Source organism: Pezoporus wallicus, unplaced genomic scaffold, assembly GCF_028554395.1.
Source record: "Pezoporus wallicus isolate ANWC-B61680 ecotype Strahan unplaced genomic scaffold, APGP_CSIRO_Pwel_v1 contig_2492, whole genome shotgun sequence".
NCBI lineage: Eukaryota > Metazoa > Chordata > Aves > Psittaciformes > Psittacidae > Pezoporus > Pezoporus wallicus.
This window is the reverse complement of record NW_026637796.1, coordinates 1,759,165-1,774,453: the sequence shown is the minus strand read 5'-3', so window position 1 is coordinate 1,774,453 and position 15,289 is coordinate 1,759,165. Positions and strand designations below refer to the sequence as shown.

At 39.9% G+C, this 15,289-nt stretch overlaps 1 protein-coding gene across 10 annotated transcripts in view; it reads right to left on the bottom strand.

Moving 5' to 3' along the window:
- Positions 1–15,289, bottom strand: part of APBB2 (amyloid beta precursor protein binding family B member 2) — a 112,533-nt gene that overhangs the window by 30,911 nt on the left and 66,333 nt on the right. For all 10 annotated transcript variants that reach the window (XM_057407536.1, XM_057407537.1, XM_057407542.1 and 7 more), the window contains 2 exons: positions 13,968–14,114; positions 9,440–9,567 (listed from right to left, as the gene is read on the bottom strand). In XM_057407536.1, the coding sequence (XP_057263519.1) occupies positions 9,440–9,567; positions 13,968–14,114 (275 nt within the window). The remainder of the gene's footprint in view (positions 1–9,439; positions 9,568–13,967; positions 14,115–15,289) is intronic.

Sequence of the window (15,289 nt, the reverse complement as noted above, 5' to 3'; positions counted from 1 at the left end):
GTATTTTTGCTTTTTGCTTTTTTAAATTGGAAAGCTGTTAATGTCCCACATTTTATTAAGTAAAATTATACAGAACTGAATGAAACCTTTTTCACTGCACAGTGAAGTTTCTCCTCTGAATTACTTTTTCAGAAATTATTTGCCCACGATAGTGATAATTTTTAGGAAGTCAAATTTTTGCCTACAATAGAAAACAATAAGCTTAGTAAATACATGTCTTACAAGAGGTTGACCTTTACAAGTAAGCCACCACACAAGAGAAAAGTCTGCTGCTGCTCATATAAACATACATCAAGGTAACGAAGAGCTGTATGGAACATCTCAGCCAACATGGTGGCTTGTAAGCATTGTCAGTACAATTTTTCTTAAAACATTGCGCTTTTCTTCAGTGGTCTATGCTCCCTGTGGCTCCTCAGAAGGTTTTTCATATGCCCACCTTATTAGTAACTGAACAGCATCAGTCTACATTAAACTAGCAAAGTGAAATCACTAGTGGGCTAATTTGGTTTTCTTTCATCTGCTACAGAGAGCTTATGCTGGATAAGGTCTTGAGATAAGGATGAAAGAATACAGTAAAGTTTTGTATTTTTTTTTTTAAGAAAAATGTTACTGAATTGACATCATTGGACAGCCTTGAGAAGGCTGTCAAAACATAATTCTCTTGTGAAATTTCATTCCACAGGTGGTTCCTTCTATACACAATGCCTACAGTTGACATATCATCTGAGAGATGTGAAACTAAGAGACTAACTTCAGTGCTGCTGAAGATGAAGGTGGTGAAAGCCAGGCACCTTCAATCAACCCTGACTGGTCTAGGAGGAGGATGCTGTTTTTTGTTAGCATAGCCTCCACTGAAAGGAAACAACAGATTGTGCATGCACCCAAGTGCATGACCAAGCAAAGTAAATAAGGTAAGTTAAAACCACCTCTGATCGTCCCTTAAGACCAAGGCTTGTAACTGAGTGTTGAAAACCAAGAGAGCCGGGGAGAGCCTGGGAGGGACGTGTTCTCTATTCGCAGCTACAGAGCCGGAGAGCAGCAGCTTTTTACATCACTTTCATCGCTGTTTTGCCACTGAGTTAAAGCAGCAGTTAAATATAGCAATACAGCCTGGATGTAGCATCTGCTTAATTAACATACAGTGAAAGGAATAATACAAGAAGATATCAGATTCCCACCCCAAACCAGCAGGCAGTAGTTCTCCTGAGCCACAGATACTTTCACAGGCATCTCAGGCTGATCTCCAAGGACCTGTGCAATATCCACTTAAGCTGACCAGATTACCCTAGTTATATCCTTAAGTGTTTGAGTTAATGGCTGGGATCATAGGGAATATATGGAAATTTTCTAGCACGGATTTGTAGAAAGTCTTTAAGCCAGGGACTCAGTCAACATGTCGTATTTTTATTAATTAAGACGTGACTACATCACAGTGGTTATTTGTAGTCCAGGTTTAGACGCACCATTTCTTGTAACTGAAAGATTTACAGTCAAACAATTCCAAGTGCTATTTAAAAAAAGCCTTCCTCCCAGGAGAAACACAAGATGACCCTGCCCCTCTGCTCTTGTGAGACCTCACTTGGAGTATTTCAAGTGCAGTTCTGGTGTCCTCAACATAAGAAGGACATGGAACTGTTGGAACAAGTCCAGAGGAGGGCCACAAGGATGATCAGGGGACTGGAGCACCTCCTGTATGAAGACAGGCTGAGGAAGTTGGGGCTGTTCAGCCTGGAGAAGAGAAGGCTGCGTGGAGACCTCATAGCAGCCTTCCAGTATCTGAAGGGGGCCTATAGGGATGCTGGGGAGGGACTCTTCATTAGGGACTGTAGTGCCAGGACAAGGGGTAACGGGTTAAAACTTAAACAGGGGAAGTTTAGATTGGATATAAGGAAGAAGTTCTTTACTGTAAGGGTGGTGAGGCACTGGAATGGGTTGCCCAAGGAAGTTGTGAATGCTCCATCCCTGGCGGTGTTCAAGGCCAGGTTGGACAGAGCCTTGGGTGAGATGGTTTAGTGTGAGGTGTCCCTGCCCACGGCAGGGGGGTTGGAACTTGATGATCTTAAGGTCCTTTCCAACCCTATCTATTCTATGATTCTATACAATTCCCAAATTATGCAATACTTCCTATTATTACCTGAAGATAAATACAGAATAGTAAAGACATTCTACAATAAAATACTTAAACAGGATTCTGTTTAAGGTGACTAAGCATTCATTGCCACACTCAAGCTGCTAGTAGAGCAACTGACACATTTTAAATGGTTAGTTGGTTGTTCTTCCCAATACGGAGGGAAGCCTCCTGCCATTTTCCCCACTTCTTTACAAGCAAATGCCTCAGCACTACCCTGAGCTCTCCTTCATGGGGTTCTCTGTTCCTGTCCCACTATCTTACAGAAATCCTTACAATTCTCTTCTGTGTTTGCCCAACTCCCTTGCTCCATGAGACTTCTCTGCACTCATGCTAAATCGACTGCTGCTACACTTTTCAGCTGCTGTTTCTGCATTTAAGCCTCTTGAAAGTGACCAAATATCTATGGCCAAAATTCTCCCTAAGCATATCCTTTTTTCTCAGCTGCTCTCAAAAGGTGAATCCACTGTTCATGAACACCTGAGCTGCTCACAAGCCCCATCGGTAAAACAGAAAAATCCCTCACTGTCTCTTGTAATCATTTTCCATCTCATTAGTGGCATTAAGCAGAAGGATAGAGGGGTGTTGCCCTGACACAGTTGAAGCCACTACTGATAAAGAACCATTCACTGGTGCAAAACTGTGTATGCTGATTTCAAGTTAATACAGGCCTATTTCAATGCAACTTCAGTCTACCGTGTCTTTCATGTTAAATCCTGAAACTAAAATGAGTCAGTTTCATTAATCAAAGTATGAATGCACACACACAGCTTTTTGTGCCCACTTAACCACATTTGCTTGAAAACACATTAATTCTCTGAGCTTGACTGGATTTCCCCTTTAACAGCTGTACTGTTTCATTACCCCCTCCTAGAACATGCTGCACTTGCAAACAATAATGTCACACCTTATGGATATAAATGGAAGTTTTGTGTAAATAATCACCTAAACTATTTCTTAGTGAGAAGGAAAATGCTACCAAAACATACAGAAAAGTATATTCAGAGGAAGCTGGCTTAGGGAAAAGGAGAAAACAAAAGATTACTCTAAAAAAGACAGCTAAGAGTATGGGTCAGGAAAGCCAGCAAAATCCTTTTCCTCCAGTCCTATGCCCCATTTACATGATTCCTCACAGCGTGTTTTGTCTTTATTCCAAGGTTACGGGAGCCAAAGAGAATAGGCAATATTGATTAATGGTGTCTCAGAGTTGGAAGAGTTCAGCTGGAATTGCACATTCTTTGGAGGGTGTTATCTTTTCAGAAGAGCAGGTGCAAAAACCATCTCAGCTTTAAATTCTTTTATTTCTTACTTTTCTTGACCATGTCTCTTTAATGCAGGAAGGAAAGTTTATTATTCATTATCTTGCACAGCCTGATACGCTTCTCTCATGGAATCAGAGAAAGACTCAATCTCAGAGCACATTCAATCATCACCTCAAAGGGAAGGCAATCCAGAGAGACCTTAAGCACCTCCCCGACTGATGCAGCTGTAAGCCACACTGCATCACTGAAGCCTGATGTTGTGTTGCTTGTACACAAAATATTTTCTGAAAAGAGGAATGATAAATTACAGATACAACAGGATATCCCAACTACCAAACCTGAATTTATTGCCCGTACTTCTCTTAGCTTGTCTAATTAACTGTATCCTTTCTAATATCTCATGTCCGTGTAACAGACATGTACTGGAGCTCCAGCCAGGCAATATCTGTAAGAACACAATCTCAGCTAGGAAATACAAGCATAACCCAGGAGACAGGCACTTGACCTGCAGCACAGCTGCCAGACTCCCCACTCACCCCATTTTTGTCCTCTAACAAACCAGTCCTTACTCAGATACGTGCCTACCACTCTAAACTTGACACACACCCAGAATTAAGAAGAAAACATTTAACCTGATGTAGCACTGTTGCTCAAATGAAAATTTCTAATTCTGGGTGTCTAGAGAAAGGTTCCTAAATCTGCATTTAGACATTTGATTTTAAAAGACAATGAATATACAGAGATCCTCCTGAAGTCAGTGCAGATATTACCTTTGAAACCAGGCCATTTTTATTTAGCTGTTGAAACAAGATCTTAGCAAAACAGTATCTTACTTTCAGTTCCCCAAATTCTGATGAATCTGAGCCACCACTTTATACCATTTCCTCCTCATTTTCCACAGATTTTTCCCATTTTTCTCACATTACCCCAGAAGTTTTCTCAGCTTTCTCTTAACATCTCCTGAAATAACAAAGCTCAGGTGATTTCTGTTTTGCTGTTAGGACTTTCTTCTCTGCCAGCCGTACAAGGTTATGTCCACCTGACTTGGGGTGTCTATTCATTTAGCTGTCTGCTCTCCCTTTTAGAGGCGGCTTGAGCCTCATCTTTGGTGCATGCATTGTCCTACTTTTCTTTAATCCAGTTGTTCTCTCTGCCTTTCTTCCCTTTTTGATTCCCAGCCCCATTTTGTTCCCTGATGTCTAGGCAGCAGAAAAACAGCAGCAGTTCAAAGCAGGAAAATGGACATCCACAGAGATAAACAGATCCCCTCCACCACCACCTGCAAAAAGGCCATTATCAGGGCAGAGGAGGAAGCACAATCCTTTCACACTGTGTAGTCAGAGAGCCTCATAATCAGAAAACTGCAATATCAGAGAATCTGCCTCTCCACTACTTAAAGAACCCAACAACAACCACGCTTCCTCCTAAGCCTACCAGGGAAACATACAGGCTATACAGAGAAAACAAAGCTGCACTATGTGGCAGATGAATAAAGACACATGCTACATGTTTCGTCCAACATGTCACATGCCCACAACATCTAGTAACCAGTTCCATATTCAGCCCCATCAAAGCTATCTCCTGAACCCACACACAGCCCTCCTGGTCAGCTAGCCACTGAAATTTTCAGCTAGAATATACTGTTGTTGTATGGAGACACCAGCAGAGAAGAAATAATGCCCTTTTAGGCAATTAAAGTCCTGTAGAGTAGGTTTTAAAAGCTGAGGCAGGCTTTGAATTGGTGGAAGAGCAATGAAGATTAAGCAGCATTGAGGGAAATGTGCTAACAGAAACTCTTTTGCAAAATTGATGAGCCATTGCCTTTTCTCTCTTCCTTGTTAGTGAGCTGCTCAGAAAGCAAAGGGCATGCACCACCAGTAGAGAAGGGGAGACAAAATCTAACATGAGGAATGATTAATGTACAGTCCTGCAACTCACAAGAGAAAAGAACAACCCTTTTATAGCTTCAGTAGGCTCTATTTTACAATGTAATTTTAAAGCCCAGAAAAAAACATGTCGTGGATGGCTTGTTAGAGAAGCAAACACAGCACTGACAATTGTTCGCTAATACATCTGTGATACCACCAACCCTCCAAGTGACAATGACCCCACTGATCTCGAAATCAAACTATTTAAACAAGTGTGAGGGCTTTTCTTATTTACATATAATACTAAATGAATTGTCTTGGCTCTGTTTTCAGTACAGCAAGAGAAAGCAACTCTACAGAGTATAGTGGCTTTTACTTTTAAAAATCACACAGTATCACAAGAAATCAAGTCTGTCAAACAGTCGGACAGATGCAGTATATTTATTTTCTTTTAATGCCCATATATATGTATCAAACATAGGAGCTCAGAGTCTGCATATGGATGTACTCATATATACATGCACAACCACCAATTTGTGGGAACATGCTTTCGTTCGCGATCTTATGAGGGTGCTTCTTAAAAGTCAAACATGTTCTACTGACTGATTAATTGAAACCAAGGGATGCTACCTTTCAAAACACAGAATCACCACACCGCCTAAGCCAACAAAACGATGAAGCCTTTACTTATCACAGAACTGCAGAGGTCAGGATAACAGTGCAACGTATGTAGAGAGTGATTACAACCTCCCAGAGGATGTTTCTGCCTGAGGTGAATTAGTAGACACATCCTCAGATTAAACTTTCATCAGCAGATGTCTGTATTTCATCAATCTTTCATTACGGCATAGCTTAGAAAATCATTTGGTCAGGTGTCATTAGAAAACCTCTTCATCTTCCAAAGCAAAAGCTACCCAAATAAATTGCTATAAGCAAAACAGAGTTAAAAAGGAGGGCCTGCAGATTGTGATGGGGTTTTGTTAACTCAAAATAGAGGAAAATACACATTTCTACAATATTTTAAAATTGATACACTGCCTTTCACAACAAATCCAATTACTATACAAGCTCTCGGGTCAGAAGATGCAGCTAATCAACAAAATCTGTGTGCAACAACTTCTGGTAGAGCTTCATCCCAGAAACTGTGATTTCATCAGCTTCCTGGACAATTAATCCGTCCAAGCAACGTGATCCCCTCACTTTTCTCTGATGATGACAAACTCATGGAAAGCTGCTTTTGTAATCAGTGAGTGGCTCTGGTGTTTCTCACCTCAGGACCAATACGTAATCTTACCAGGATGAGCCCAAGGACTGCATGCTAACGTATACATGAAAAGGGATGCCATAAAATTTCCAGCTTAACAATATGGTTTTCTCAGCTTGGGTTCTGCAGTCACCATGGTTTTTTTTCTTGTGCATTAGTACTTCTTCAGCAAATAGCTACATTGTTTATGCTACCCTTCAAAGCATGTTTCCTATACCGAACCTCTCTATGCTCAAAACACATGGTACATCTGGATTACTCAATAATAAATTCGTTCTTTCTGCGTGTCTTTTGTATCTCCTGTTATTTATCATCACATCCAGTCCGAGTTCAGTTACAAATAATGGCTAACTCTTTTCCTAATCTTTCTTTTATTTTTTTTAATGGGTCAATAAAGTTAAATTTCAAAAAGAGTGGGCTCCAGCCCTGACATACTAGACACAAAATTTCTGTAGAAGCACTTATGAAAATACTTGAGAAGGGCTAAGAACAGGAAAGCTCTGAAGTCAAACTTATGATAAAAAAGTAGATTTTGGTAGAAGTGGCTAAGAATATTACTGTGCCAGCAAATGAAATATTAAGGCTGGTACTGATTGTGTGCTCATATACAATAAACTATTTCTTGCTGTTATTTACAGTGACCAATCAAGACAAGTCATGTTCTCTAGCAACAACAAGAAATGTTCACTTTCAACACAGAAAGTCCAGCTCCCTATTCTGATGGCAGAAAGATGAGAAAAGGTCAGTTCATTTGCTCTGCCAGGTTCTCTGTATTGTCAGTATTACAAAAAAACCAAAACAAAACCAAAACCCACCTATTTTCAGGAAAACAGTAGAGGAAGCTTCTAGCTTTTACGATCAAAAGGAAGAGACTGGGTTTGTTTGGGGCTGGTTGGTTTGTTTTTAAACTTGGAACTGTACTTCTCCCACATGCTCCATAACTTTTTTTTTTTCCTTAATAGAGACATGAGTTTCTGCAGAAGTGTCAACAGAACTGGAATTCATCTTCGGTTCCCAGATATGGCATGAAAATGGGAAAGAGTGGGATCAGAGATGCTATTTCCTGGTACATAGCTTTAGGTAAATGTTGTGGGATCCCATGGCAGATCCATAGGTCAGAGCAGAGAGAATGACTTGTGCACACACAACCTTTCCCACAAACTCCTGTCCTACTGACAGGGCTTATATTCCTCTAGGAGAGTCTGCTATTGCCTCCCACCCCTCAGATACATTTCACCAAAAGCTTACAACATTCTTGGTGCCACATGATTGCAAACAGCACATTTCTCAAACTCTAATGTCCCCTTTCAATATGGGTATTTCTATAACCAGTTCTGTCTTCAGAAGCAGAAAGTACCCAGGCTGGAGACATGTGACTCACATACTTTATAAACAAAATAATGGAATGATTTTATTTTCTAAAGAAATGTAAATATTGAAAAAAAGAACTATAAATACTCCAAAACAATTAGCAAAGAGCAAAGCTGACTTCCTTTATCTTGTAAAGCTGCATCACATTTAGGTGCCCTTAAGATGCCCTATTTCCTAACCAAAACAAGAAGGGAAATGTGCAGTGCACTCATTTTCCAAGGCAAACAAAGCACTGTAAGGGTTTATTCATAAGAAGTTAAAACTTTTTTACTTCCCACCATTTCAAACTGGATTTGTCCCTTTCAGACCTCCCCAAAATCTGCACCAATGGAGGGGAAATACAGTAAAAAAAAAGAAAACAAAATGAACCATCAGTCATTTATAGAAGTAAAAATATTGAAAGATGGAATTAGGCCACCATTCCTTTTGGAAATTTGGCCAGAGATAATCAGAAACTTAGCAGGGGTGTGACTGTGTGTGTGTGTGTGCATGTGTGTGTGAGAGAGACTAAAGAAGTGTCAGAAAATCTTTTACTGGGAAAGATTTTTCAGGTCTGAAATGGCATTTCCCATCAAAAGTCAGTGACAAAAAAAAAGCCCAGACCTTATTACTGCAAATCTCTCAATAATCAAACATGGACAAAAACCACAGCAGCTCATTAACGTTATTCAACTCTTACTACCCATGTATCAGGATGGGTACTGTCCGAAGAACGTGGAATTAATGTGAATGGCAATGGTTTTGATGCATCAAAATGCTCAATGGGACAGGGAGACAGTTTCCTGTTCACCTGTGTATCAGTCACCTTCACAACTCTGTTCCCACAGGAGTGTTACATGACAAAGAAGGATGTTAGCAAAAGAAGACAGGTCAGGAAGGAATGCTAAGGAAAGACTGCCTCCAGGACAGGAAGAATGTTAGCGTGTATCTGTGGTCGCTCCCTGTGGCAGGGAGGAACTTCAGCTCGCAGGCAGTCAGGTTTCAGGGACAGTTGTCTGCACACCCTTCAGAACTGTCTTACATCAAGATCTTTAAGTAATAGTCATGGCTTAAAAACATTACTTTTCCCTCCATCTTAATTTTTTCTCTGTCAAATCAAATACCTCAAGAAAGTGGAAAACATGCATAAAGTCAAAATAGCACATTTAACTTGGACCAGCAGGAAGACATGCTTTCACATAGCCAGAAGAAACATACTACAGGGTGTATTTAAAAACATGGTTTTATATTGAAAAGTATTATATAAATGTCTAAAACAGAATGAAGTTGCATGTGCAGTTTTATGCACCTGGATGAATCAATCTGATAGGTTTGCTCAATACAGGCTTATCAAAACAGCATGTAAGTGGTACACTATGAAAAGCATAAGATTAAAAAAAGTAATGCCAGTAAGCAAAAGGAAAATTTGCCCACCTCCTCATAGCCCCTGGGACACAATTACTCAAACAAAAGAATAGGTTTTTATTTGCTCCAGGTGTATGTGTATTCTCTATCAGCAGCCAGAAATAGCACCAAGCCAAGAGGGATAAGGAGAGTTAATACTCACCGGCCGTTGTCACGGCCCACACCCCAGACTCTGATGCTCACAATGGGCTGTGAATGAAGAACTGTGCGGTCCATGGGATCGATCAGGTTCAGCATGTCATTTTCCAGTATAAGGTACATGTCTTTGCCCTGCAACTCCAGACAAAGTACAGTTACACATTCCGTCCCCCTCTCAATCTGAGATCAGTGTGTGTTATGCCTATGCTGTTTAGACTTGCTTCATTTATTCAAAGTTTCCATTTGTTCCAAGACCAATTGAAAACAAGTTCATTTACTTCTGGTGTGAAAAAGATCCAAGATGGTATCTTGCTACTACTGTATTTTTAAATTATCCCAATCACAAAAAGCTTTGACGTCTTTTAAATGCAAGTGTTTGACTCATTCGATCCCATTTGAAGTTATTCAACAAATTATGCGTTTATCCATTCTCCAGTAAATATTTCCAAATGTATGAGAAGTCAAGAACTGTCTCAATAGTAACAGCTTACATCAAAACCTGTACTCTTGAGGCAGAGTTTCTTCCCTCAAACAATGTGCTATGTTTCCATAAACTTTAACCAATGGGTCATGGGAACAGACAGCAATTTGTACAAGTCAACTGATTTGTAGAATACTCTTTGAAGAAACATTAATTAAAGGGGAAAACCCTAGCATTAAGACACAAATGTGAATTCTTCCAGTGACTGCAGAATCCTGAAGCCAGGATTTCTCCCTAAGTCTTCTGGCATGTAAGAACAAGAATGTTTTTCCCCTTAGAGGAAACAAATTTAGAGGCAATTTTCCTTTTGATGCTAATTCACAAGTGCTAATCTTCCTCCTATGCCTAGTATTTAAGAAGGTCTGCTACCCGTTTTATCACGTCTAATAGCTCTCTTCTCAAAGACTGCACACCTACTCCGCAGAACACAAAATCCCACAGAAATCATCTAGACCTATTTCTGAAAGGTAAGACAAGCTCCTACTGATAAGAACGTGGAAGCTATCAGCTAAATATAGAGTAATTTATTTCCTCTCTATTGTGCCAGAACCTATAAATGAACGCAAAGAATGGAAAGGGTCTGACTTCCTACTGACAAATGTTTCAACAACAACCTCTTTCTTCACCTCAGTGACATAGAAACCCTCTTCCCGCTTGGTTACAGTGGCTCAGGTTTTAATGACATCTAATTTTGTGTCTAAGACATAGATTCATGTCACCCTGGGAGGGCCTGCTTCCAGGGTTTCCAGGCTAGACGGCAAGGGGCAGTCACTACTGATCACCTCTCTCACCCCCAAATCTCCTAACAGGGATTCAAAGGGGAACAGTGACACAGAGCTGGCAGGGGAAGCGCCGAGAGGCGGTATGGGAGAGGCAGGGGATGTGGGCTGGTTATGCAATGCCAACATAAGAACATTTTGCCTGATGCAAAAAGTATAGCTGTGGCCAGGATGCAAGGCTGGATACATGGGCCGCTCCTAGAAAAGCTTAAACAGATGTAGCTGCTATAACGATGCATTGAAATGCCTATGGCATACAGAAAGAGAAACACAAGTGATAAAAAACAAAAGCCAGGATGACACCAGGCAGGCCAGGATGATGAAGAAAACCAAACAGAAAATAGTCATCACAAAGAAAAAGGGTAAGAAATTTGCTTGGAGAACAGAAGCAGTAAACAGATTGTGTGAAGAATGCTACCAAGTGTCACAAAGATTGCTTTTTGGACCCATTTCTACTTACGTATTTGTTCCAGAAGGAAATTATTAAAAGAAGGTAAAATCTGTTCATCATGCAAAATACACTGGGATTAGGGTAATAAAACTGAATACAATTTAGCTGGAAAAGATGGGAGAATAGGCAGATAAGCAACATTAATCATAGGAAATTATCCTTGCAATGCTTAAGGGATAGCTTTGCTGCAGTCAGAAGCAATATATTTTGCTAAGTTTTGTTGCCTTATTATACAAAGGCTATTTTAGAGATAAAAACACTGCATAGGGCAAGAAGAAATTATTCAGATAGAATGGGAGTTTGAACATGAGCCTCAGTGTTTCAGACTCCTGGAGAGCTGCAGAGGCCTGATGGTCCATGACAGGGAAAGGGAACAGCCACATTGAGAAAGTGAATAAAGGAAGGCAGGCTCAACTCCAACACTCCTTCAGGGAAGTGCTATAAATTGTGGCATATAGGTCGATGGCAACAATGATCCTTTTTCATGTAAGTGAATTTGAATTATACATGAATAGAATGCATGGAAAAGTAGCATCACAAACAGATGAGTTAAGTTTTTCTTCTTAGATTTTACTACAGAACCATGGAATATAGGAATTTACAGGGAATTTCCCTGAATTTCATGAAACACCAAAATTAAAGCCAGTGACAAAGCTTTTGCAGCAGGTTCAGGATTTTACTTAGCATGTGTGTGTGTGTGGGGGGGGGGGGTTGTGTTATATTTTGTGTTTTTAAATCATGAAAACTTGGGGATGGTCCCAGACCAAATTTCACTTTCATTATATTCTAGCTAAAATAAATCTTTAGCCAATCTTAAAAACTGTCTCTGCAGTCATTGGTTCTAAGCTTCATAACAGATTCCTGCTGTGCATGCTGCACCTGCTATATCAGTGACAAACACACTTTTTTCAGATTCCTCTCTAAAACATGTCTTTTCCAATCACTCTTGAAGCATTACATTGCCAGCAGAAAAATGGGATTGGTTGTAATGATTTCTTTTAAAAAATCAAGAAGACAATTTACTTCAGGGGCCACCTATTCAAGCACAGTGCCGCATTGTTCTGTCAGGCCTATATTTTATGTTTTTTAATGAACAGCATTCTTAATTAAAACTTCCATTCAAGAAGACCAAAACTTTTCACCAGTTTGTCTTGAAAACCTGTGAGGGTTTCCAACACAGAACAATGGGACTGACAGAGAGAAATATGGAAAAATGTGAACATTAACTCTTAAACCAAAAGAAAGCACACATTTTCAAGGTAAAAAGATATATTTCAAGTTGATCAAAGTCCTTCCAGCTGAAAAATGGATGAAAACCCCATGTACTTTACACACATAAAGAGACTGGGTTTTTCTCAACCCAGCATCAGCAGTAAGTCTATGTCTGTCCATGACTGACACATCTCCAATCACTTGTCTAGCTGTATTAACTAAATAGGACTGTTCCCAGAAGGATAAAGAAGACCAGTCTTATCTTATTTATTTATATGTACAATACATATTTCTTACATAGAAAACCCCTTCTGAAATTACTTTAAACAGACACTCCAAATGTGTTCCTCAAAACACAGTTTTAATTTTTAAACAGGCACTTTCTCCCAGTTCCTCCTCTGAAGTGTCTCTGTACTGTTGTGGCTGTAACCAGGATGCTGACTCAAGCCTTGGACTGCAACAACAACTTGCGAAACGAAAGGATATTTTTCCTAAAATTTTTACTGAAATAGGTAAGCCTTTCTTTTAATTCCTCTTCTGTCTGGCAGTGATGTTTCACTTAGATCATGCAAGTGAAGCTTCCAACATTCACTCCTACATCACTCTGGCATTCAAACTGTGTGTAGTAAATCGACATTAGTCTAACCTCCTTAAAACATGTCAGGAGAGAGGCAGAGAATAAGGTTTGGATGAAGTTTAAGTTGTTCCATGAACAATCAAATAATGATGCTTTTTTATGGATTTGTCTTCTATGTTCCCTATATGTCCCACCACTATAACCCTACCTTTTCCTTTCTTCTTGTTTCAATTACTGATCCCTCCACACCTTCTACTCCATCTATTTCAGACATCTATTTCTGACACCACAATACCTCAAGCTTCCTTCATCATGTTTCCCCCTGAGATCACACAGCATTATCCTGTCTTTCCTCCCAAATCAGAAAGAAGCACAGAGCTTGCGTGGTTTAGCTGATGAAGGTGCACTGACCCATCAACAAACCAAGAAAGAGAAGAGCTGGGCTCTCTGTTTTTCCCTCAATGTGTGAGAATCTGGCATCCTTCAAAACTGGATGACACTGGTAAACAGATTCAAGAGTTACTGGAGAGGAACCAACAGACTGATGACATGAAATTAACTTCCTTCTGAAAAACTGATAAAATAATTATCTTAAAGTAAGGCATCTGTCCGTCAGTCTCAGTCTTCACATACATTTCAAAAGCACAGGCCACACCAATCTGGGTTTCCTTAAAGCCCTTTTGTCACTGAAACCTCTGAAAATGCTGTTCCAAAGCACTACTTTCAAACCTTCATCAGGAGAAAGACCTCCACTGATTTTGGTTTGTCTGAACCCAACCCTGTAATTCCACAGGTGTATACCAGCACAGACATAAACATGAAGGTGCGATCTTTGGGCTGCTGTCCTGATCAGTTTAGAACAAAAATGGCAGCACTTTTCTTCAGCCCTTTTTATGTTTCTTGGCAGTGCCAGCTGGGTTAGGGAAATCCCAGGCACACAGCATGCACATATTTGCCTACAGAGTTGTTCTTTCAAGACATTTTCTTACATGAGAGGGATGTTACAAGAGAAGTAGCTGACCCTGTTCTTACCTCTCCCCAAATGCCAACAGTGTCTCTGATGTCGTTTTTACAGTAAGAGAGCTGTCTGATACAGTTGTTCACAGCAACACTGCTTTTTCCAGGAGCTAGATCTTCTTCTGCCATTTCCACCCAGCCCAGGGATCGCACAGCAAAGCACTGAAAAGAAACCAGAAAACATTTGAAGATGTACTGGAGTACACAACACACTGCTGTATCCAGCTATGGAAATCGAGTTGTGCAACAGAAACTATAGACAGGTAAGGTTAAAGAACCCCAGCTAGAAGGGGAACAAAATCAAGGCCTTGTAGATGAGGCCTTTACTTATTCTTATGCTCGAGAATAAGTAAATTAAAATATAATTTGAGAATGTCAGGGTGAAAACATTTGAAGGAACAACAAAGAATACACGACTTGCCAGGAAAGATATCCATGGAGGTAACAGTAATGATTTATAATAAAAATACTTCTGTTAATATAAAAGAGGAAACAAGGGAGCAGTAAATAGTATGATATATATAAACACAGAGAAATAAAGGAAAAAGCGTAACTACAGATATAGTAGAACTGAAATTTTAGCTAGTATCTAGAGCTGTAATTGAAAAGAAAGAAAATAGTAGTGGATTATGTCTGTTGTGAGATTCACACTCACTGCCTGGCTTTTAACCAGGAAACTGAAATTGTTTTGTGGACTGCAGTAATCATTTCTGCAGTAAGTTTAATGAAGGTAGCAAATGATAACAAACTCAAAGCACTAACAAAAGGATAACCTATCATAAGAGGAAAGCAGCTTTTTTCTAGAAGAAATTAAAAATGACCTTTAGAATAAACCAACCTAATTATACAGTTTTTCAGCAGAAAGATGTTTAGCCAACCAGACTACTTGGTTGGCAGAACAAGCCAAGGCAACATTACTTTGCACATATGGTGCTTTTTGCAAACAAAACTAAATGGGAGAAACGGAATGGCACCAACTCTACCCTACATTTACTAGAGAATAAAAAACTAATTCTGGAAAAAAACATGCATGTTTGCTCTCAGGCTTTATGATTGGTGACATACAGACCTCACACTAAGTGAACAGGAGCTTGTCTACAAGACCAAGATTTCCTCCAGAGAACAGTATGGGTATCTCACTCTCAAATGGCAATGCGCCACCAGTGATGGATGCACAGCAGACTGACTGCTGTACCTCCTTAATGGACACACCAAACATTTAAGATGGTTCCTAAAGGTTCAGCAATAATACTTCCTGAATGATACCAAACTCCTACTGTCTTCTGGGTACTTACTATGGCAACAGACACCACCATCAAATGCTGCCAAATCAAATC